At 45.1% G+C, this 25,836-nt stretch overlaps 1 protein-coding gene across 2 annotated transcripts in view; it reads right to left on the reverse strand.

Moving 5' to 3' along the window:
• The window catches only part of ANAPC1 (anaphase promoting complex subunit 1), a 186,128-nt gene that overhangs the window by 148,035 nt on the left and 12,257 nt on the right, over positions 1–25,836 (reverse strand). For both annotated transcript variants that reach the window (XM_073672779.1, XM_073672780.1), the window contains exons 3-7: positions 13,799–13,850; positions 12,723–12,823; positions 2,955–3,037; positions 1,782–1,855; positions 1,544–1,686 (exon numbers count right to left, since the gene is read on the reverse strand). In XM_073672779.1, coding sequence (XP_073528880.1) covers positions 1,544–1,686; positions 1,782–1,855; positions 2,955–3,037; positions 12,723–12,823; positions 13,799–13,850 — 453 coding nt within the window. The remainder of the gene's footprint in view (positions 1–1,543; positions 1,687–1,781; positions 1,856–2,954; positions 3,038–12,722; positions 12,824–13,798; positions 13,851–25,836) is intronic.

Here is a 25,836-nt window from a genome sequence, read left to right on the forward strand (position 1 = left end):
CACGGTTTCCAGCACACTCCATGCAAGTGTATTGCGCGAGGCCGGAAATAGTCTAGTCGGATTATGGCCGGGAGTATACATATCACATATCATGTCACCACCGGTGCTGACACCAGAGAATCCTCACAGCGTGCAGTGCGTGTGATTCACAAGTCTGCAGTCACATAGTGAATACAGACAACCCCTTCACGTAACTGTAGAAATACTTCGTACTAACGATCCTGAGTTGCAGTTCACTCATCTGCTGGTTGGTGTTGGAAAGCGCAGACAATATCGTCAACTGAAATAACTGCCCTAAGCTAAGCTTCTAGAATTCAGTGTAACAGTAAAATATAATATGATAAATGGCTAGCACTCAATGTCTATTCCGGTGCTCGTGAACAGATCAAATGATCCACTTATATGTCAGAGGTAGTAATCACTGCACTCGGTATTGAATAATTTTGTTTCAAGTTAAATTTATTCCAATATAATAGCGCAAAATGACAAAGTAAAAGCTGACGTTTCGGTCACTGTGTGGCCTCGATTACAGTGTCACTAAAGATAAAGGAAAATAATCAAAAATACAAAGAATTCATTTGTTATTTACAAAATAGGTACATATCTTATGAACTTATGTCAAATGATCATTTACAGTAGAGAGATCTGAAGTTATACATGTTCATCAGGTCAACCATCTCTCTGTAATCAGAGAACAGTTCAAAAGGTGGAAAGAAGGTAGAAAAAAAATTATATGTAGGTTGTTGCGTGAAAAATTTCATTTGGAGTAGGTATTTGTACCTGTTGGGTCTTGCATCGTTTACAACCACATATTGTATACTTGGGATGAGGAACAGGCCATTATATACAGAACTCACTTGGCACAGTGGTATGGCTTAACTTTCTTATACAATATCAGATTAGGTCAAGTGGACCTTTATGTGTATAATTGTCACAATTAAACTGGAAAGTTTAAAATAATGTTCAAAAAGTGAAGGGGCTCCAACATTCACACTTTCATCTTGAGATTTTGGCCACTTAAAAGACTGAAAACTTGGGGTGGAAAAACAAAACTTTTTTCTCATCTATGCTGTGCTACCAATCCCTTATACATCACATGGGTAGCGACAGCCAATACCATCTCTCCAGGCTGTGCTAGCCATGTGATTATTCTCTCCTACATTATAACTGTGACACTAGCTGCGTAATTAGCAAAATCAACGTTCTATTTGTCCGCCCTTCCCATCATCCATTTCCTGCTGAGAAAGTGTGTAGTACACTCCATGCAATTTCATCATACAGGAAGTTCTAGTAACTGAAATGGTGAGCCTCTCCACACAACATAAAGCCATGGAATTGACGGGGGGGCTCCATGTGGTCACAAATACTAACGGATTGAAAGAAAAAAATATGGGGCGTGCTACTTTACTGTAAACTTCTTTCTTCTCAAAATAGTAGAAAGATTTTCAATCGAGTGTAAAGCTTACCAGCAGGACATCATCAATATATGTTATAGCCTACTACAGGATATCCTATTGTTATCTATTCATTTTATATGTCTTACCTCAGTTTTTACCTTCCTTAGAGCCCATACAGTATGTGAGCCCTGTACAGTATCATACGTCATCACTATGGAAGGGTCAGCGCTGGTGAAAACTATTCTCATAGTGTGGTCGGAGACATACTGGACTCTGCTGCCGAATAAACCTACAATCAGAGTCAAGGTTTGTTATAAATAATGCACGTCATATTGACTCCATGATAGCGACGTGTGCATGCAATTGTTGACAACTAGAACTCACCTCCCGATTTGCAAACTATTGGAGTAATTTCATCTAAAGGATGCAACATGCTGAACATAGTTGGTAAAGGTTCCCTAAAATTAAAAAATATATATATATTGTAATTTATATTTAATTCTGTCAGATGCTTCTGAAAAGAGAAGGAAAACCAGGAGTAGGGGAAGGTGTCCAGTATATTTTTCATTTCGTCGCTTTTGTTTTTTTTTCTTCCTCTACTTTCCAAGAACCATAACTTTTCTTACTTTGCGTCAACAGAGCCGTATGACGGCTTGTTTATTTTGGCACGAGATGTAGTTTTGAAAGACAACTTTCACTTTATCATATAACATACTGAAATAAGTTGGGCGAGAAGAATAAAAAATAAAAAAAAAAAAAACACAACACATTGTTTTTTGAATTTTGCCATTATTTCATCTAAGGTGTAACGTTTGGGGTGCACATTTACACTCTGTTAACCTTCTTAACGATTCTCCAAGATCTGAAACACGAAAAAGAGAAAGTTAGCTCCTCCTCCTCCGGAGGAGGCCTGATGTTGGCAGGCGATGTATAGTCTGCTGGGGAGGAGCCAATTTTCCTTTGTTAGGATGTATTATTTATGTCAGCCTCCAGGTGGCAGCAGACTAACCCATTGTTTGTGTCCCCCAATGAAGCAACCAAGAAATTCTGTTTGTGTTCCTATCTTCTGAAAACTAACTTTTTTTTCTTTTTCCGCTGATGGTCATGTGTATGTGTGCGAGAGTTGTCTTCAGCAAATCCATTTTAGGGTCCCTTTGACATTGTGATTGTTTTGGGTTTTTTTTTTGCATTTTTTGTGCAATTAATCACAGTCACATGGGAGGAAGGAAGCAAAGGAAAAATAAAAATGTTATGGCTCTTGGAATGAAGCAACACAAAACTAAACTAATAAAACTATATAAATTTTGTATTCCCTTAGTTGCAACATGCTGATTAAAGTTAATATTTTATAATTATTAATAAATTATAGTGACCAATGTAACAAATAAAGGAAACTAAATTGCAGAATTCCTGTTCTTTTCCATCACCCTTGCAAAAAGTGATTCAATTCAATTCCTTAAAATAATGCCATTTAAAATACAGCTCAATTTGTTAAAAAAAGGCCTCATACAGCCATGTCAAGAGAAAAAGCATTTTGGAGGCAAGGAAAGCACGTACCTTGGAGGACTTTGAGGCATCTCATGCGAGTAGCTGTTGCGCTCAAACAATAAGCCATATTTTGTGGGCCATACATTAGCGACCTAAGAAATATAAAAAAGTTACAAAAGAAGGCTGTACAAAGCTTAACATCTTATAAATATCATTGGTCTGGGAAGAATTACAAAACAGTGCACTCATGACCACCTTGTCACACGGGACCTGCTCACACAGAATCCATCTTATTGTAGTAACTTGGTGGGATTTTTTCCATACCTATTCCAGACCCCTAAAAATGATGACACGCTTACTACAATAAAGATATTACGGTTACAGCCGACATCACTGCATCATAGTAAAGTTCTAAATTTAAGTTTCCAAATAATGCAATCTGTAGGTGTAATATTCAGGGTGTCAAACTTTTTTATGGTCGAGAAAGTTAATGAAAAGATTTTCTTCAGGCTCTGTGTAATGAGGTGGGGGGGGGGGGGGAGAATACAAGCTGGCAGAAGAAACACCAGGAAAGGTAATAAATGAACGATGATATGAATCTTACTACAAAACGTATGTTTAATGCCATCTTCGGTCTTTACACTCAACCTCAGCCAGTGGAGCCCGATAGGACGACAAACTGTCCAAAAAGTCTACAATATATGACAGATTTAGTTCATAGTATATGGTCATGTTCTTCCACTCAAGCATATTGGTAAGAGGTGGCATATATAGTTAGGGAGACATGATAGAAGACCCCGATAACGGAACCTCAAATGTGAGTGATCCAAATACTAATGATATCACCTCAGCGTTTCATAGCCTTGTCTTAGCCGGTAAGGGATGCTTACTGGCCAAGAGGCTTCAGCCATCAACACCATCCACTGTCGAAGCCATGGTGAAACTCAAACATTTAAATATGGACAGAAATGAGACGGAGTGTGCAAAGGATAATAAAACAGCGTGAATTCTCAAAGAATTGAGTCTTATCTTTGCTTTTTTACATGATACCAAAATGAGTCAGTTGCTGATGCCATATCCAGATACAGAGTGATATCTAAAGATGAATCTGCCAAACTATCTAACATAGTTGACATGTGATATGCACTCTTAGGTCTCGCTCACACTGGCGTATAACACGGCCCAGTGATATCTGATGTTTTATCAAATAGCATGCAGTACATTGAACAAGCTATCATAGGTCTGCGAGACCCCAGCCTTAAAGGGAGTCCGGAGAAAAGCCTAGGACGAGGGAACGTCTTTTTGCCCTCTTTCAGTCTCAGTTTCTAGAGATCCCCCTCCCACCCACTTTTTTTATACCACTAACACTTCAAACAAAACTAAAGGCGCAAGTTTTCAAATCGCAAGTTTCATATAACGACTGCCGCTACTTATTGATAACAGGCACCATTCCAGACTAACTGGTAACTTTTGTCTCTTATTATGCCCCGAACACCCACCAATCCACCTTTTCTCTTCCACCTGCTTGACTAAGCAACAGAACATGCCCAAGGTATCACACTACTGTGTGGTGACTCAAATTGCATACCGAATCCCAAGCTTAACAAGTCTACCAACCCCAAACTGTAGAGGTCCCCATCAACTCCACTTTCACTAGACACCTCTTTCTCGCCATCACTGGGTCGATTTGTGAATGGAACTACACCTATATTTCCTCACGCCATTCAGCTTGTAGCAGAATAGACCACTTATTCGCCCATCCAGCCCTAATACTAAACATAACAAATGACCACTCTCCAATTCAGTTGACCTGTTCCTCTCTACACCCATGCCCATTCAACTGGTCTCTAAACAACTCCCTGCTCTCCTATTCAGAAATAACCGAAAGACTAAGTAATCAACAGTCAGCCGCTTCTCCAATTTCTCTTTAGGAAGCCAATTAAGCTGTCCTCAGAGACTTCTGCATTCAAGAAGCTGCTCGCAAGAAAAAAGAAAGACTCGCTAGAACGGCTGATATTGAAAGCAGGGTGTCAGCCTCAGAATCCCAAATGAGGAACAAGCCCACCCCCCCATTGACATACCATGACCTCACATATGTATGCACCGAATTAGACTTTTACAAGAACGCGGATTGTGCCTTATGTTGGTCACAGCAGCGATTCTATGCACTTAACAATAAAAGCAACTCAAATCTCACTCGACGTCTAAAATGCCTCCCCACACCGCGTCTCCTGATAAGGTTACACAAAGAGACGGGTGTAACGTCTAACCCACAACGGATTACCTGCTGGTTTCAGTAACAACTTGAATAACTTTATAACGACCCATCCACTAACAACCCGCACATGACCGATGCCTTCATCAACTTCATTTAACTCCCTGCTCTCAACCATACCATGATTTGTCTCTTAAAGCAAGCCATTTTTTCAACTGAAATAGAAAACTGCTATGCGCCAACTAAAACTAAACAAAAAAACAAAACAGGCCCTGATGGTTTTACAGCACTCTAATCCCCCATCTCACTAACTACTTCAACTCTCAAAGTGGGCGCTCCTAGTTTCTGTCCATCTCTAACAGCAAATATATCTATGACACCCAAGCCAAACTCTGACCATACATTGTGGTTAAATTACAGACCCATATCTTTGATCAACATTGACCTCAAACTCTTAGCTCAACGTTTGAACTCTAGGTTGGGATCTCTAATACAATACACAAAGACCAGGTTGGCTTTGTACCTTACTGAAAAGCATCCGATAATATAAAAAGGGTCTTCAATCCTACACCACTGTAAACATCGCATCCTGGCAAGCATGCTACTATTACTGAATATAAAAAAGGCATTCAACTCGGTCTCATGGGCTTACTTGTTTGCATTGTTACTGAGATGGAACATTCTTGATCTATACCTTTCATGGATTTATGCCCAACATGAAGAATATGGGGGTGGGGGGAATTTAATGTTCTGCCCATCAACTGTATCATAACAGGTCTGAGATTACAATCCTCCATCAGCATGTGAAGCAGAAACAGGACACCTGGCTCAGCAGGTGGTCCAACCTTAAGAGCTTCAAAGGAAAACTTCCACCCCCAACAGTTTAGCATCATGACAAGATGACAGCCTGCCGCACGCCATGTAACCGCTTTAATCAAAAATCAGTAAAATGGAATTTAATAATGAGATCAGAGTGTTATCGCATATCCTAGCTGTATACTGGCCACATTTTCGAGATCTCGGGAATGGGTCAAACGCCTGCCAGGGTCTCGATTCGTGCTAGCAGCCCAGGGTCGGGAGATATGGAGAACGGTTAGTAGTAGCCCAGTAGCGAAGCAGTGTTTGGGCTCCAAGCGTAATGGTGGCCCGGCCGGATTCAATGTCGTCAAAACCGCCAGCGTATGACCTTTCATGGAAAAGTTATGATCCATCATAGGTTTTGGAGTTTCAGCTGCAGAAGCCAAGGGGAGGGTGACTAGAACCATCCCGGGGGTGTGGTAAAGTGATTGACCAAGGGGTTAAATGCTCGTGTAAGGCCATGTGGCTCACTCTTTTTCTCATGCTTGCCGTTTACTTCTGAGGTGGTCACGTCGTGTAACGTGTTGGAAGGAAATGGAAACAACTGGCAACCCACGACCCCTATGTGGTCCAGCTCACAAGGCCAAACATCAAGCCGGTAACGGACATGTTTCCTCTGCTTATACCTATTGTACTACCACTAGTATTTGCATATCCGACCATAATAAATAAATATATATATACATATATACACACATATTAATATATATATATATATATATATATATATATATATATATATATATATATATATATATATATATATATAGTTTCGTCTAGTGTGCCCTTCAGGCGATTAAATATATAATTTGACCTTGGGCTGCACTTATCTCGATCCACACGTCCGTGTTCTCGGATTAACTTCACATGCTACTGGGGCTGATTTCTAGCTCGATATAATCCCGTTAATGGACCGGGCTTATATCCAACAAGGAACATGTGGCAGTCCTACTGGGCTGGCAAGGCTCTGTGTCACTGGTGCTAGTGAAAGGGGCCTCGCAGCCTGACAGGGTTGTGTGCAACTGTTGAGCCAAGCCAGCGGCTGCAAGGGCCACCCTCTCTCACTTACCATGCCTCCATGTGCCCACGGGGACAGGGGGTGTCTGTGTAAAACTGTCCAAAGCTGACCTTCAGTATCCCCAGGAAATGCGGACCATCACTTTGGTTAAAGTGGGGAGACCGTACTGTGTAATAGTGACATCAGGTGGGGCTGTGAGATGCGCCTCATCACACCCTATATAGCCACCCCTCAGCACAAGTCCGCTACAACCAGGGCTGTGGAGTCAAAGTCGGTGCGCATTTTGCTGCAGTCAGAGTTGGTATAAAATGGACCGGCTCCTAAAATATGTAATAAATTGGGTTCAGTAGTTCAATGCAGGATGTGCTGTAAATGTGTTCATAAGAATACGTACTTGCTCAACAATGAGGCAATGCTGTGGAGTCGGAAGTCAGGGAAATTGAGGAGTCGGAGGTTTGGCTTACCGACTCCACAGCCCTGCCGACAACACCTTCTCTTCACCTGCTTTCCTCATCAAAAGATGCACAAGTCAAGGCTGCTCCCTGTTCCTATTTTTCTTACTAGCAATTGAACCCCTATCAATTAGCCTCCGCTACAACCACACCTAAGGTACAGAAATCGCATCGATCCCCCATAAGCTTTTTATGTTTACAGATGATATTTTGCTTCTCCTTACCAACCCTCAAACGTCACTGCCCATCTGCTTCCATCCCTGCAAAACTTTGAGCAAATGTCAGGCCTAGAGATCAACTAGTTGAAATCTCAGGCTCTGAATATCTCCCTTCGGCCTCCTACAGTCTCTCAGCCTAAGCTGGACTTCATCAAAGCATTTGGACTACCTATGCCTGAAACTAACTGCTAATCTAGATTCCTTTTACTCTGTTAATTACCCCCAAATGTTCCGAAAGCTTCGTACACTGCTCCAAATGTGGGGAAAACTGCAGCTCTCCTGGCTAGTCAGTATAAGTTTTCTTAAAATGATGTTGCTTATTATAACGCTCCACTTATTTCGAGTACTCAGAGTCTCAGTCTCAACCCATTATCTTAAAATATTTTAAAGTCTAATTAATACTTTCGTTTGGAAGGGTGGTCTCCCCTGAGGAAACAGAGCCACGTTATATCGTCATCATCTGAAAGGAGGCCTGGGAGTTCCCAACCTGACCAAATATTACCAATGGAGCTGTGGAGTCAGTAAGCCAAACCACCAACTCAGACTCCTCAATTTCCCTGATTTCCGACTCCACATCACTGCCTCATTACTGAGCATGTACATAAAGTGCAGCATAGATTTATCTCAATTAAAAGCCTCAATCCTTAATCCGGAATGGAACAGACATTTATAGGACATTTCATAACTTTTCCAAACTCTTATTAAAACATTTACAGCACATCCTGCAATGTACTACTGAAACAATTTATTATATATTTTAAGAGTTGGAGTTGGTCCATTTTATACTGACTCTACCAAAATGGACATCGACTCCACGACTCAAGACTCCGCTCGGATTACCAAGCAGCTCAGCTAGCCCAACAAACATATCATACCTCCACTGAACCACCTCTCTGGGTTTTCCTTGGAAGCTCCAGAATGTCATCCACTGACCCTCGATACCCTATTATGTCTCCTGCCTGCCCAACGAAAAAATCTCTCTAATCCCATGATATAGCACGTGCTTAAAATCTTTGTCTCTTTAAAATACTCCTCTGCCCTCGTTTCCCCCTTTCTACCCCTAGCCTTCCTGTGGGGTAACTCAATTTCAAGGATCGGAGTCGGAATTTCCAGACTCCATTAGCTATTTAACAGACGGAATTATTCCGTTCCCAATCCTCCAAGTATTCCGCTATTTACAACTCAAACACATTATTTCTACGCGATTAAGGAACTCTACTCCACCCTACACGTTCACTCCATTCGAGCAACGATGCCTCCAAAGCCCACACGCCCCATATCGCTCCTGTACTCTCACATAGATCAAGCCATGCACAGATGTAGTCTAACTTACACCTCCCGCTGGGAACTTGACATTAACCACCTTAACTCAGAATGGATCCAAATTTGGTCCTCCTCTACAGTTGGTATACTTAACTCTCTGATGCTAGAAACAAACTGTAAGGTACTAACGGATGGTATCTGCCTCCAGCTAGAGTGGCCAAAGCAGTCTCCAATTATTCACTCAAATGTTTTAGAGGATGCAGATCCACTGGAGACATGTACGACATATGGTGGTTTTGCCCCATAGTACGCAGGCTTTGGATCAGGGTATACTTCCTTATTCTTTCAGTCACTGACCATAACCTTAGAAAGGACCCCCCTTGGGAAGCCCTGCTCAACAAGCAAATTCCTGATATCCTTAAACACTCGCACATTCTTATTTCATTTATATTCCTAGTGACTAAACAAACAATAGCCTCAGCTTGGAAGAAATCGGGACTAGACATGATGTCAAAAGGCGCCTCTCTTGGTATATGGCTAAGGAAAAGTTATCAGCCATTCTCACAGTCAAAGTTCATACATTTAAAAAATGTGGCTACCCTGGGAGGAGTACACAAACCATACCCCTTTTGCAACACCTCCACTATGTTTAAAAGCTTCTTCCACCCCAGAGTCTTCATGAAATAATACCTTCCAGAAGATTGGTCTCCTCCAGACTCCACTCAATTCCCCACCTTACCATGTGTTTGTCTCCCAGTACTTGCTTATACTAATCACATTTTGTATTGTGCAACATTTGTAATGTACTTAAAACGTTCAATAAAAATAGTTAAAAAAAAAGAGTCATGTACACAGAAATGGTGCCAGTGAAAACTATAGCTTATCCCGAAACAAACAAAAAAAAAAACCAAGCTCTCACATAAAAGTGTGTAAGGAGAAATAAAAAAAAATAAAATAAGTTTTGGTTTTCAGAATATGGCGACCAAAAAATATAAATATACAAATCTTCTATTGTTTATTTTTTTATCTTGTTTTTATGGCATATTATTGGGCTGTAAAAATGGCCTGGTAACAGGATTGATTCTCTAGGAGGGTATAATAACAACAATAGCACCCTTGGAGGGTTTTTGTTTGTTTTTCTACATACACTTCATTCTGTAGTTCTCTTAGGGGACCTGATCTTATGATAGCTTGTTCTGTGTAGTGCAATACTGCAGTACATAGGAAAAATGATGGTCACCTATTAAGCTCAGCCTGTGACTGGACTTCACACGAGTACCAAGATCGCAGCATGGGGGTCTTCTGCAGGCCTATGGTTGCCATGGCATCACACCTGGAATCTGATAGCATCCAACAGTTCACTCAAACAGCAGGACATCGGGATTATTTGCCTTAAAGGGGATTTCCCACAAACAAAAGGTTGTTTTTATCAATAGATCTTGGAATAAAAATAACTTCCACAATTGGATGTGTTTAAATAAAATGTTCCTGTGCTGAGATAATCTTATAAATGTGCCCCTGCTGTGTACTGTGTAATGGCTGTGTGACCGTACAGGAACATGGTCTGATCATACCACAGCTCCTGGGCAGGGGAGAAAGCAAAAGAGTATACAGACAGGATAGCACGAGATCACAAATGATTCTCTCTTTGAAGTAAAGCATTGTTTAAAAACAGACAGGGAAATGCTTTAACAAAAAGAATCAGCTGTGATCCCCTGCTGCAATGTCTGTATACTCTCTTGCTTCCTCCCCTGAACGGGAGCTGTGGTATGAACAGACCATGTTCCTGCATGGTCAGACACAACCATTACACCGTACACAGCAGGGGCACATTTATAAGATTATCTCAGCGCAGGAACATTTTATTTAAACACATCCAATAGTGGAAGTTGTTATTATTCCAAAATAAACTGATTAAAATGAACTTTTGTTCGTGGAACAACCCCTTTAAATGCCCCCGGTCATTGACAGTGGCATTTAAAGGTGTGCTGCTGTTATTAGCAAATGCCCACTGTTGTAAGCCTGTTGTAAGTGAAGTGGGCTCAGGTCATGAACGAGCTCTATACAACCAAACCCAACAAAGGAAGTACTGGTACGTCCTGTCAGTATGGGGTAAAGGAAAAGATTAAGGAGTTCTTCACTACAAGATAAATGGCGTATGTATAGCACATTACTATATAATGCTAAAAAAAGTGAAGCAGGACTTGGGGGTGAGTGGTAGAAAAAGAAAGCGGTGCACAATCAGCAATGACATTTTACGTGACCATCAACTAGTTACATGGACATGCTTCTCACTGCCTCAAAAGGTCAAACATAAGACTATCAATACATCTAGGAAAAGCTTCTACTGTGTTACGCCTGGTGCAGGCCTGAGTAGATGGAGCTTGACTGATATTCTCTGCTTGGTGCACTTTCAATCCTAGTGTCATGTACCACCCCTTCGGACCCAGCATTAGGCATAATGTCATATATTCGTCTTCAGAGTCCTCTAGTGAAGAGGTAAGCTTGAGCTATCTGAGACATATCCATGGGATAGAAGGCATGGATTGCCCAATTCTACTATTTGATAAGAGCTCCACCAAACAAGGCCAGGGAGCGGCCATGGACTAGTCAGCTGAGACACACAATCCCCAGACAGCTTTCCAAAGTAGATTTTATCTGAAATCGTGGCATTTCAGAGTAAAGCATACATGGCTGCAATAATGTGCTTTGGGCAGCATGAATCAGGTAACAGGTTCTCTTTAAGGCTTTGTGCCCACGATGTGTTTTTTAAGCGTTTCCGCAGTGGCAATTCCGCTGCAGAAACGCTTAAAAAACGCTTGGTAGGAGGCCTGCCATGTTCCCCAATGATAATCCACATGTGCTGTGCACATGCTGCGGAAATTTCCACTTCGGATTATCATTGCGGAAAAATCCGCAGCACTAACAATTATTTTGCGGAAGCGCTGCGTTTTCGCCACCATTGACTTGCATTGGAACGCATGGAATCCGCATCACTGCATCTGTACATGCGGATAACATGCGTTTCAATGTGCGGATGGTATCCGGGTTTGGAAAAAAAAAAGAATAAAAATAAAAAATTAATACTATACTTAACTTGGCCCCCATTGTCTTTGTCGTGGCTTGCCGGCAGCTTGCGGTAGACTAAAGGACCTGCGGTGATGTTATTTAGTCATGTGACGGGTCACGCGACAGCTGACGTCGGCGGTCGCGTGACCCGTCACATGACTAAATGATGTCATGGTAGGTCCTTTTAGTCTACCACGAGCTGCCGGCAAGCCAGGACAAAGACACCGGGGCCCATCAGAAGGTAAGTATAATATATATTTTTTTTTTTTACCATTCTTTACGGTCACACTATATAAATCTATGCCGTTTGCATGGATTTATATAGTGTGACCAAGTTGTCAAGCACTTTCCAAGTGATGCTAAAATCGCTTGCAAAGCGCTTGTCAACCCGCATGTGGAAATGCATGTGAAGAACGCTTCACTTCCGCTTGTCCCTGGCAGGAAAACGCATGTACAATCCGCATGTACAATAAGCATGTACAATCCGCATGTACAATCCGCATGAGTTTTTTCTTCCAGGGAGATGCAGAAACGCTCAGGAAAAATCCGGAGCATTTCTGCATCGTGGGCACATTGCCTTAAACAGCCTTGTACCCTTGAAATCAATGTATATATTATAGTTGTGATCTCTATAAAGGGATATCCTATCGCAAAGTAATTAGATAATCATATTTTATAATTGCGCACTAGAAATTTACAGACAGGAAAATCATTTTATCTAATCACAGAAAACATTTCTCCTACCTGAAAAGGCAGTGGGGCGATATAGTCTTTCCCTTCTGTGTTGTGGACGTTGATACAGGAGCGTTGCAGGATACAGATACATTTCTCGACTTTATCTTCACCTAAGAAAACGTACAATAGATTTAGAAGTAGGCACATTGGCCTAACATTGTGACCTTTTCTCACATTGCACTGCTTGCATCTTCCACTAACATTTCTTCAATGTAAAGTGGAGGAGCTGGCATTGTTTTCTTTTTTGCACCCGCTAAGACAGGGTTCCCCAACTCCAGTCATCCAGGCCCACCAACAGGTCATGTTTTCAGGATTTCCTTAGTATGGCCCAGGTGATAATTCCATCACCTGCACAGGCAATAATTCCATCACCTGCGCAGGCAATAATTCCATCACCTGCGCAGGCAATAATTCCATCACCTGCGCAGGCAATAATTCCATCACCTGCGCAGGCAATAATTCCATCACCTGTGCAATACTAAGGAAATCCTGAAAACATGACCTGTTGGTGGGCCTTGAGGACTGGAGTTGGGGAACCCAGCGCTAAGGTATGAGATTTGGGAAACCGACAGGCTTTCTCTACGAGTCCAGGCAGAGTTTTACATGAATATATAACCCAAGTTTAGCTCTTTGAGTAGAGCAGCGCTCTTGGGGAATATTCATATGATTTGTAGCGGAAACTTCTGAGACTGTCCCAATCCTCTGTATGAGGAACAGACAAACCATTCAGATTAACGGAACAGATTTTCCCTTAAACATTTCTGAAACAGTTCTGAGATGTGAATAGATCTGCCTGCACTAGAAAGTGAATATTTAACCCAGGCATCGCGCTATGTAGGTAAAGTCCGCTCCCTGAACAGGGGAACTGAAAACCGCAGGTCTCCAGGGTCTTAAAATTAGGCCTTTTTTGTTTAGTCACGTAAAGGCTTACCTATACTACACAACGCAGATGGAGCATCAGAAATAATTTTACTGAAAGAGTAGCAGACACTTGGAACACAATTCTAAAAGATAGACAATCCTTTCAAGAAGAGGTGCCAACACATATACTAGGACAATATTTATGTTTTTGTGTTATAACTTACATTCTTCATTTTCTGCTTTATTACCAATTACAGTAAAGTCACACCAGAGAGCCTGCAAAAAAATAAAAGAAACAATTTAGGTACAACATGTGAAAATTGGTTAAAGGAATCATTCCTTCCAGAAAACCCATGTTCCACAACTGCAGTTTGATTGAAAAACATCAAAAAAAAAAAATCGCCTTCCCCAAGTCCAGCGCTGAGTTTCCACTGCTGCTCCCGATAGCTGTTATTGTCTTCAACATTGACGTTATGTCAATAGCACTGCGAACAATCAGTGAGCTCAGCGGCTCAGACCAAGCAGACAGCACCAGCTGGTAAGCTCGCTGATCGGCCACAGCACTATGGATGGGATGTCAGTGCAGAAACCAGGATCAGCAGCAGAGACCCAGAGATGGACCCAGAAAGGGTGAGGACAGGACAGTTGTTTTTTTTTTAAATATGCAAATAGTTATATCTTACTTAGGAATAGTCCAAAACCATGGGTTTGTATTCATTAGTCCAAAACAGGCAAGTTACTCCTATGTGAGACATAATGACAGCACTGAATTCACTGCAGAGTGATTGCTACAGCAGTGTGGGGTAGGGACAGTACAGCAGAAGAGACTGTGGTAGGAGAGGAAGAGAGCTGATGAGAAGGGTTTGTTATATGTGACGCAGCTAAACTCAGCTGCTCTGCCCTTCCCCCACATTGACTCATGGAGATCAGGGCTGTATCATTACATCTCACACACAAAAACCCACTCTAAGCTATGGTGGGGGCGTGTTTCTCCAATGTTACTACTGGCTTATGATTGGTCTGTATTATACGGGAGGGGGTGGGGCGAATTACAAGCTCCCACCAGTGAAATCTCTCTGACAAAACCTAATTGGACTTCTGGAAAATTAACTCATTGCTTATTAGGTGCCAAACACTTTGGTTGCCAATATCTCCACGAAAGAGAGGCAAAATTAAAAGAAAAAAAATTTAAAAGCACCACTCCTGTGTTTTTTTTTTTTATTGCAGACCTTGAGTAGTGCTACAAATCTAAGTTCCATGCCCCTAGACTTAAGGCCCCGTCACACATAACGAGATCGCTAGCGAGATCGCTGATGAGTCACGGTTTGGTGACACAATAGCGATCTCGCTAGCGATCTCGTTATGTCTGACAGGTAGCAACGATCAGGCCCCTGCTGTGAGATCGCTGATCGTTACAAAGCTTCCTGGACCATTCCTGGGTCGTTGCGCTCCCGCTGGGCAGTGTGCATCGCTGTATTTGACACCTTGTCAACGACCTCGCTAGCGATTCAGAACTGAGACACGTAGAGGTGCATAAATTGGACTTTTCTGCGTTCATCGTCCCCGACTGGTGGTCGCTACTGCGTCCTTGTTTTTCAGATCCCACCAGCGTTCTCCGGCTGTGACTCCACTTTGAACAAATCAGACATCTTTAGCGAAGTAGGTATTGTTTGGGGTCTCAAATGAGTTTCCATTTTTAATTCATTTATAGGACATCTACCAATTATCTGCTATCATTGCTCTTCAGGGAGGGAGGGCTTGGCTTCAATAGCGATCTCGTTATGTGTGACGGGGCACCAGGACCGTTAAAATACTGGCAGCAGTTGTCGCAGCAGGTCTTCGCATAATGGGTGTTTCTGCCATGTCCCACTGGTTGAAGGCCTGCAATTGCAGGATAGTTTGCACGCTATTCACCGAGCTCCACTTCCCCATCGCTCGGTCCACAGAGTCCACAAAGCCAGGTGGACAGTACGTAATTGCATCACGTCGACGAAGAAAGTTTTGAAGCGTGCAACAGGCCAAAAGAACAGAGTCTATTGATTTAAGCTTCATGTTAATTGGCGTATGAAAAACTCTGAAGCGGTTGGCCACGACAGCGTGTCAGAAAACGTGCTGTGTGGGTGTGTGTGCACGAGACCCCTAAAATATCTGCCCATGCAAAAGCATATATATACAGATAGAAGCCAAGCCCTCCCTCCCTGAAGAGCAATGATAGCAGATAATTGGTAGATGTCCTATAAATGAATTAAAAATGGAAACTCATTTGAGACCCCAAACAATACCTACTTCGCTAAAGATGTCTGATTTGTTCAAAGTGGAGTCACAGCCGGAGAACGCTGGTGGGATCTGAAAAAACAAGGACGCAGTAGCGACCATCAATCGGGGACGATGAACGCAGAAAAGTCCAATTTATGCACCTCTACGTGTCTCAGTTCTGAATCGCTAGCGAGGTCGTTGACAAGGTGTCAAATACAGCGATGCACACTGCCCAGCGGGAGCGCAACGACCCAGGAATGGTCCAGGAAGCTTTGTAACGATCAGCGATCTCACAGCAGGGGCCTGATCGTTGCTACCTGTCAGACATAACGAGATCGCTAGCGAGATCGCTATTGCGTCACCAAACCGTGACTCATCAGCGATCTCGCTAGCGATCTCGTTATGTGTGACGGGGCCTTTATACTTACCAGCCACTGTCTTCAGCTCTTCCCGGCGCCACTCCAGGCGGCCTTGAGCAATTTGTGACCTGCTGGATCGCTCCAATGTTTGCTTTAGCAATCCAGAAGTCATAAATCAGTCTAAGTCTATGAGAGCCAGAACAAGGCCAGATCGAGGCTCTCAGACTTACATTGAGAGCTTGTAACCGTTGCCTATCATTTCCAGTCAGTCAGAAGCTTCGGTCACAAGATGGCAGGACCACAGTGGTGCTGGGAAGAGCTGAAGATGGCGGCTGGTAAGTAGAATAGTAGCTCCAGCGCTAAAAAAAAACAAAACTGCTTTAATTCAGCTCTGCAGCCACTACTAGAACGTGTGTCCAGTTCAACGTGAATTGGTGAAAAGTTCCCTTTAGAAATTCTATTAGACATACCTATCCTAAGATAAAAATAATAAAGGATACAAAATACATGCAAATGTATTCACATTTCCATTGCCCTTCTCGCACCAGTGATGCCCAGGAGTACATGAGGACGTGAGGCCAATGTGAGATTGTGTTACCTGACCACAGAGGTAGCGGTGCTTCTTCTTCCAACACCAAAGGGTTTTTAATGTTGCTAAAATTGGCATCAGATTCAACCCCTCCACCTCCTTGCAATTTTCCATTTTTGTTTTTTTGCTCCCCCTTCTTCCCAGAGCCATAACTTTTTTTTAATTTTTCCGTGTGAGGGCTTATTTTTTGCGGGACAAGTAGCACTTTTGAACGACACCATTGATTCAAACCACATTGTGTACGGAAAAAAAGAGATTTTTGTGTACTCACCGTAAAATCTCTTTCTCTTAGCCTCTAATTGGGGGACACAGGACCTTGGGTGTTATGCTGCTGTCCACTAGGAGGCGACACTATGCATAATCTGAAAAAGATTAACTGTGGCTCCTCCCCTGCAGTATACACCCCTAGACGGCGTCAGCCATCTTCAGTTTTGTGCAAAAGCAGTAGGAGGAACGTAACATAGATAACAGTCATGCCTATGAAAAGGCAACTATATAAGAACTCAAAGGAAAACCAATATGAGAACTCAACTTAACGGCCCGGAAGGGCAACAGGGTGGGAGCTGTGTCCCCCAATTAGAGGCTAAGAGAAAGATCCTAGTTACTTACCGGTAACGGGATTTTACAGAGCCCATGACAGCACCACCTGAGAGAGAGGGTATCCGCCCACCAAGGACAGGAACCTACTGAATAAAAAGGCGGTACCTCTCCTCCGCATCAGTTTTGTTTCAGAGCATGAGAGGGCCTCCGAAGACAGGTTAATACATAACCACCACCTTAATATTTGTACTAAACACCTTAAAAAGTGCACACCACGGTGATAAAGGGGAGGGAATTAATAGGGTGCTGTCATGGGCTCTGTAAAATCCCGTTACCGGTAAGTAACTAGGATCTTTTCCCCTTCTCCCATGACAGCACCACCTGAGAGATTTATAGAGATCAAATACCAGAGGGAGGTATCACCGTTTGCAACACCTTCCTACCAAAGGACAGATCAGTAGAAGAGGAAAGGTCAAGACGGTAATGTTTGTAAAATGTAGCGGGGGGTGACCAAGTTGCCGCCTTACATATGATGTCGATGGGCACATCCGCCTTCTCAGCCCAGGAAGCAGCTACCGCTCTGGTGGAATGGGCCTTCAGGTTCTCTGGAACCGGCAGATTGCTAGAAGAGTAGGCTAAGGTAATAGTATCCCTGACCCATGTAGCTATGGTCCCCCTTGTAACCTTAAGTCCTTTCCTAGCCCCCTGAAAGGATATAAATAAGGCGTCACTCTTTCTCCAGGCTTTTGTAACTTCCAAATACCGGACTAACACCCTCCTAACATCTAAGGTGTGAAGCTTATGTTCCTCAGAATCCCTAGGATTAGGATAGAAGGAAGGGAGAGTGATTACTTGAGTCCTATGGAATTTGGAGGCTACTTTTGGAAGATAGGCCGGGTCTGGTCTTAAGATTACTCTATCCGTACATACTTGAGTGAATGGATGGTTAACGGATAGTGCGTGTAAGTCACTGACTCTACGAGCTGATGTCAGGGCTACCAGTAGAGCAGTCTTTAAAGTTAAGATTTTTTCTGAAACCTTCTCTAAGGGCTCGAAGGGAGGTTTGGTTAACGCTTCCAGAACTAAATTAAGGTCCCAAGGAGGCATTCTTGGAATAGGAATAGGTCTGGATTTATGACAAGCTTTAATAAATCTAATGATCCATCTATTTGCTGCCAAGTCATAATTATACAGTGCCCCCAGAGCTGATACCTGCACTTTAAGAGTACTGGTGGCTAGTCCCATATTTAACCCCTTCTGGAGGAATTCTAGTATGGCCTCAATAGGAATCCTCCCTTTGGCAGACTGACCCGAGGTAGACAAGAACTTAGCCCAGGTTCTACCATAGATTCTAGTTGTTATCGGCTTTCTACTTGCCAGAAGGGTAGTAACAAGATCTGGAGAAAACCCCCTTTGCGTCAATAGCGACCTCTCAAAATCCAGGCCGTCAAATGCAGGCCTGCTCTTTGGGGATGACAGACTGGGCCCTGCCTGAGGCGATCCGGGATGTCCGGAAGAACCCATGGATCTGCTTGGGACATTCTCTTCATCCAAGTGAACCATGGTCTCTTGGGCGAGAATGGGGCGATCACTATAACCCTCGCCCGTTCCTCTCGGATCTTCCTCAGGATAGTAGGGATCAGTACTAAAGGGGGAAAGGCATAAGCTAGAGTAAAATCCCATGGAATCTGCAGCGCGTCCACTGCAAACGCCCCCTCCTTTGGATTCAGGGAGCAAAAGGTTTCGGTCTTCCGATTGTGTCTGTTTGCAAATAGGTCTATCTAGGGCTGTTCCCACCGACCCACAATCTGCTGAAAAACGTCTGGATTCAACTCCCACTCTCCTTGTTTCAAGGTGTGACGACTCAAGAAATCGGCCTTTATGTTCTCTTCCCCTTTTATATGCAGTGCCGAGAGCGTGACCAGCAGACTCTCGGCAAACCTGAAGATCTGATCCGCTACTAACATCAGAGGGAGAGACCTGGTACCCCCCCTGATGATTGATGTAGGCGACTGTTGATCGGTTGTCTGACATTATCCTGACGTGAGGACCCTGAAGAGCAGAACTGAATTCTTTTAGAGTGTTTCTCGCTGCCAACAGCTCTTTCGTGTTGGAAGAGAGACTTGTCCGAGCTCCCCAACCTTCTGCACTTGCGTCTGTTGTAATTGTATCCGACACCTGGAAGGTCCAAGGAACCCCCAAAGATAGGTTGACCGGAGATGTCCACCAGTCCAGGGAGTTGATCACGACATCTGGAAGAGACATCTTCCCATTCAGGCGACCTTTGAGCCGCCTGTCCGCTGCCAGAATCTCCTGTTGAAGACATCTGGAATGGTACTGGGCCCACTGAACCGCCGGGATGCAAGACGTCATTGTACCCAACAGAAACATTGCACTCCTCAGGGTCATGGTCGGATTGCTGATAACCTGAGATATTAGGGATCTGATCTTCCGCTTCTTTTCCTCTGGCAGAAGACAGGTTTGGTTTTCTGAGTCCAGAATGAGACCCAGGAAAGACTGAACCCTCTTTGGTTCCAGCCTTGACTTCTCCAGATTTAATAGCCAACCTAGGCGTCATAGACTGGCCATGACGTCCACCAGGGCTAGAGCACAGAGTTGACTTGATCTGCCCACTACTAAGTCGTCGTTGAGATAAGGGATGACCAGAATATCTCTTTCCCTCAAGTGCGCTGCGACCTCTAGAATAATTTTTGTGAAGACTCTTGGCGCCATGGAAATGCCAAAGGTAAGAGCTGCGAACTGAAAATGCCTTGCGTGCCTGCCGAATTGTACAGCTACTCTTAGAAACGGTTGATGATGTGGCAAAATCGGGACGTGGTAGTAGGCGTCCTTCAGATCGAGGATGCACATAAAACAGTCCGGAAATAACATCTTTATGGCTGATTTTATTGTTTCCATCTTGAACGGCCTGTAGACTAAATGGTCGTTCAGCCTCTTTAAGTTCGCAATGGTCCTGAAGGAGCCGTCCGGCTTCTTTATTAGGAAGAGAGTCGAATAGAATCCTCTTCCTTGCTCGGGTGCAGGTGTTTCCACCAGAACTCCTTTCCTGAGCAGAGAGAGAACTTCCTGCTGTAAGGCTATCTGTTCCGCTAAACTCCTGGGGGCTGATATTTTGACAGTGTTCTTGGGCCTGCTTTTGAACTCTAATGTGAGCCCCCTCCTGATTATCCCTAAGATCCAAGGATTGGATGAAATTTCCTTCCAGGCAGGCAGGAAGTGGGACAATCTTCCTCCCACCTGGGGGGAACTGTCACTTAGGGGCTTTCTTATTCTCAGAGGAGGGACCCCCGAACATGAAGCCTCTGTTATACGGCTTTCTGTTTTTCCAGCGTCCTTGGTCTCTGGAAGCTTTACTGCGGCTGTATTTTCTCTTCCGAAAGGAGCTGTTAAACCGGGAACCAGACACCGTGGGAAATCCATGTTTTTTGTCTGCGGCTTGATCTAGGATGTCATCTAGACCTTTGCCAAACAAGAAGTCCCCCTCAAAAGGGATTGAGCACAGTTTAGACTTTGACTGCACATCCCCTGGCCAGCTCTTGAGCCATAGCGCCCTACGGGCTGCATTAGAGAGGTTTGCAGACCGGGCAGCCAGCCTAACTGAATCTGCCGATGCATCTGCCAGGAATGCAGCCGCTCCCTGCACAAGAGGAAGGTCCGATAGAATTTTCTCCCTGGACACATTCCCCCTGATCTGGTCTTCCAATTGTTGAACCCAGATCATCATAGATCTAGCGGTGCAGGTGGCTGCTACTGCCGGTTTAAGGGCCCCTGCTGACGACTCCCAGGCTTGTTTAAGGAAGGACTCCGCTTTTTTATCCAGCGGGTCTTTTAAGGCTCCTAAATCCTCAAAGGGCAGAGTGGATTTTTTTGAAGATTTTGAAATGGCCACGTCAATCTTAGGGGTTTTGTCCCATTTAGCCGCATCCTCATCCTCAAAGGGGTACCTCCGCTTGGAGGATGACGGCAGCTGACCCTTCCTCTCCGGTTTCTTCCATTCCCTTTCTATCAGAGATTTAATCCTGTCATTGACCGGGAATGAGCGTCTCCTCCTTTGGTCTAAGCCCCCGAACATAACATCCTGGACTGTTCTGGGCACCTTGGTATCGGTAATACCCATAGTCCCTCTGACGGCTTTAACTAGTCTGTCAGTATTATCAACCGAAAAACAAGGTCTGCCCCCCCCCATCATCATCCGAAGACTCCGATGATGATGAGGAGAGATTAGAGGAGGAAGGCAGTTCTCTTGTAAAATGGGACTCCATTGATTCCTCTGACTCTGAAGAAACTAGTTTTCGTTTATTCTTTTTGCGTGAGGTTAAGCCTCTTAAAGACTCTCTGACCTCTGTTTGGATTAGATCCTTTAATTCTAAAGAAAACCTGGGGGACTCCTTTGCAATGGTTTTCTGAATACAGTCCGAGCAAAGGTTTTTGGCATAGGAGGTGGGAAGACCGATTTTGCATAAAGCACACTCCCTGTTTTTACTTTTAGCACTACACTTCTTCGCCTCCTGCCCCAAGAAATGAAAGGAGAAGAAGGAGGAAAAGAGAGAGAGAAGAGCACATTATTCAGGGTGAGACTTTCACGAAGATCACTCACCACACTGCCGTTCAGACTAGGGTACCGGAGGCGGTGGTTGCCGTTCACATGAGCGCTCCCATCTGGCGGAGGTGGACTGACGAAGTCTTTTCTGACCAGTCTTGCCGGAACATGCACACCCTCCACTGCTGTGACTTTGTCGATGGGAAGATTATCGATGCTCCATTTGCTTAAGCTGCTTGCGCTGCTTTGATGGCTGCGGCTGCTGCTGTACCTCCTGTGGCGGTGACAGCTGCTGCCCAGGTGACTGCGGCTCCTCATTCATCATGGCGGGGATGCAGACACCGCCATCTTGATTGTTCCCCATCCTTAAAAGCAGTAGGGCTCCATCTCCTTTAGGCCCCTCCCCTTCCGGCAGCGTGCTCATTCCCAAAAAAAATTATTATTATTTTTTTTTTATTTAAATTCAGCCAGCTGGCGCGCTACACCGCAGATAAACTCCCTTCTGCGCGTGCGCAGCCCAGCGGCACCCGGCGCGCTTGCAGCGGGATAACGGCTTTCCACCCGCGCATGCGCAGACCCGGCTTCCGGCGCACTACGTGATAGGGCGCTCCAGCACCCCGCGAATGCTCAGCCCGGACTTCCGGCGCGCTCCGTCACAGGGTGCGACGCGCCCCCACATGCGCAGACCCGGAAGACCTGCCGCTCAGCTCGCCTTGCGGGGCGCAGACCCGGCCGCAGGCCCCAGCGCACGTGGGGAGGAATCCAAAAAACAGCACCTCCTGCCCACACGCAGACCCAGGCAGCAGCCAGATGGGCTGGGAACAGGGACCATCTGCTGCTTCCACGGCCTCCAGGCCGCATCGTCCATAATCCAGGTACGTGAGGTACCACCTGGTGAGGCTCCCATCAGGGACAGGAACCAAAACTGATGCGGAGGAGAGGTACCGCCTTTTTATTCAGTAGGTTCCTGTCCTTGGTGGGCGGATACCCTCTCTCTCAGGTGGTGCTGTCATGGGAGAAGGGGAAAAGAGATTTTACGGTGAGTACACAAAAATCTCCTTTACTCTGTCGCCTCATTGGGGGACACAGGACCTTGGGACGTCCCAAAGCAGTCCCTGGGTGGGAAGCAATGGACGAATATTGTGTAGACGGGTCCCTATAATTAGGGTGCTGCCGCCTACAGAACACGTCTGCCCAGGCTCGCATCTACTGAGGACTGGGTATGAACGCTATAGTGATTGGTAGACGTGTGTAGGCTGGTCCAGGTGGCTGCCTTACACACTTGTTGTGCCGAAGCCTGGTGCCGAATGGCCCAGGAGGCCCTTACCACACGTGTCAAATGTGCCGTAATACCTACTGGAAGAGGAGAATTTTTGAGGCGGTAGGCCTCTTGTATGGTGGATCTGATCCACCTGGCAAGGGTAGCTGGCAGACCCTTGAGGCGACCTTCCAGAAGGAGGAAAAGAGAATCAGATTTCCGGAAGGGCGCAGTGCTAGACACATAGATACTCAATGCCCTGACCAGGTCAAGCGTATGGAAAGCCTTTTCCACTCTATGAACAGGAACCGGACAGAGATGGTAGCGAAATTTCTTCATTGAGATGGAAGTTGGACACAACCTTCGGAAGGAAGGATGGAACCGTACGGAGAACTACCTTGTCCTGGTAAAAAATCAGGAAGGGCTGTGTGCAGGAGAGTGCTGTGAGTTCAGACACCCTGCGTAGTGAGGTGATTGCCACGAGGAAAAAAACACTTTCTGTGATAGAAGACGGAGTGGGACTTCCCTAAGGGATTCAAAGGGTTATTCCTGCAATGCAGTCAGCACCAGGTTGAGGTCCCACGTTTCTAGTGGTCGTCTGTAGGGGGGGAAACCCCCTGAAGAATGTTCTTACTTGCGGTTCGTGAGCAATGCACTTTTGAAAAAGCACTGAAAGAGCTGACACCTGGCTCTTAAGGGAGGCCAGGGATAGTCTGGCTTCCAGGCCCGATTGGAGAAAACCGAGTACCCTGGGTAGGGAATAGGGTAGTGGGGTTTGGTTACGAGATTCGCACCAGGTAAAGAAGGCTTTCCAGGTACGGTAGTAAATCTTGGCCGAGGTTGGTTTTCGTGCTCTGATCATCGTTCCAATGACATCTGGCGAAAAACCTGCCTGGGTTAGAATCCAAGTCTCAATGGCCACGCCGTCAAATTGAGGGCCTCTAAGTTCACGTCTGCTGTGAGTCGTACGATGTCGGCGTACCATGTACGTCTGGGCCAGTCCGGTGCAATTAGGATGGTTGGTACTCCCTCCTGTTTGATCTTTCTCACCACTCTGGAAATCAGGGGGAGAGGTGGAAAAATGTACAGGAGCTGGAACAGGGTCCAGTCCTGAACCAGGGCGTCCTCCGCTAGCGCTCGCGGGTCGCGTGATCTGGCCATGAAGTTGGAGACTTTGGCATTGAGGCGAGATGCCATTAGGTCCACGTCCGGAGTACCCCAACGATGGCAGATCTGTTGAAAGATTTCGGGATGGAGAGCCCACTCTCCCGAGTCTATTCTTCTCGCATCGCCCAGACACTGCGGGTCCCCCCTTGGTGATTGACATATGCCACGGCCGTCGCATTGTCCGACTGTACCCTGATGTGGGAGGCTGCCAGTAAGTGACGGAAGTCTCTTAACGCCAGGAGGATGGCACGAATTTCCAGAATGTTGATGGGCAAGGTTGTTTCTGCTGGGGACCACTTGCCCTGTGCTCTGTGGTGTAGGTGTACTGCACCCCAACCTGTCAGGCTTGCGTCGGTGGTCAGGACCTTCCATTGACCTGGGAGAAAAGATTTCCCTTTTGTTAGAGAGGTCCGGTTGATCCACCAGTGAAGGGACTTCCAGGTTGACAACGTCAGCTGGAACTTCCTGTCGAGAGAAGAAGGGTTCCTGTCCCATGACTTCAGAATGTCTAATTGGAGAGGTCTGAGGTGAAGTTGGGCAAATGGAACCGCTTCTATTGCCGCCACCATCCTGCCAAGGACTCTCATGGTAAACCGGAGAGATCGATGGGGTTTGCTGAGAAGGGTGCGAACTCCTAAACGGAGAGGCAGTGCCTTGTCCTTGGGAAGGAGTATTAGACCCCTGGAGGTATTGAATAGCATTCCGAGGAATGTCAGAGACTGGTTTGGGGCTGGTGACGACTTTTGTAGGTTGACTAACCAGCCCAGGCGACTCAGAGTGTCGATCGTGATTGAGACACTGAGCTCACAGTCCTTGAATGTGGGAGCCTTGACGAGGAGACCGTCTAGGTATGGAATGACCACTATGCCTTTGGAGTGTAGGACGTGCATGGTGGCTGCCATGACTTTGGTAAACACTCTGGGGGTCGTGGCGAGTCCGAACGGGAGAGCCACGAACTGGTAGTGGCCCTGGTCGATTGCGAACTTGAGAAATCTCTGATGGGCAAGTGCAATCGGTATATGCAGGTATGCATCTTGTATGTCTATATTCTCCTTTTTCCATGGATGCGATGATGGAACGAAGAGACTCCATACGGAAGTGACGTACTCTTACATATTTGTTGAGCTGTTTTAGATCTAGTATGGGCCGTGCCCCACCTCCTTTCTTGGGGACTACGAACAGATTGGAGTAGAACCCCTGGAAGCGCTCGGCTGTTGGGACACGTATTATGACACGTGCTTGAAGGAGCGAGGAGACCGCTTGGTGAAAAGCTTTTTCTGGCGGTTTTGGGGGGAACAGATATAAGGAATCTGTTTGGTGGGTTGGAAGTAAATTTTATTTTGTATCCTGAAGATACTAGTTCCCTGACCCACCTGTCTTCTGTAATAGGTAGCCAGACTTGATGAAAGAGTAAAAGTCGGCCGCCTACAGGTGGAGTGTCTTTTTGAGTCCGTGAGTCATGATGAGAAGAAATTTTTTGGATTTCCCTCTTTTTGATTTTGATTGGGCTGCATTTGACTGCCAGGTGTTGT

Source organism: Phyllobates terribilis, unplaced genomic scaffold, assembly GCF_046119375.1.
Source record: "Phyllobates terribilis strain yellow unplaced genomic scaffold, ASM4611937v1 Scaffold_3__8_contigs__length_932513732, whole genome shotgun sequence".
Classification (NCBI taxonomy): Eukaryota; Metazoa; Chordata; class Amphibia; order Anura; family Dendrobatidae; genus Phyllobates; species Phyllobates terribilis.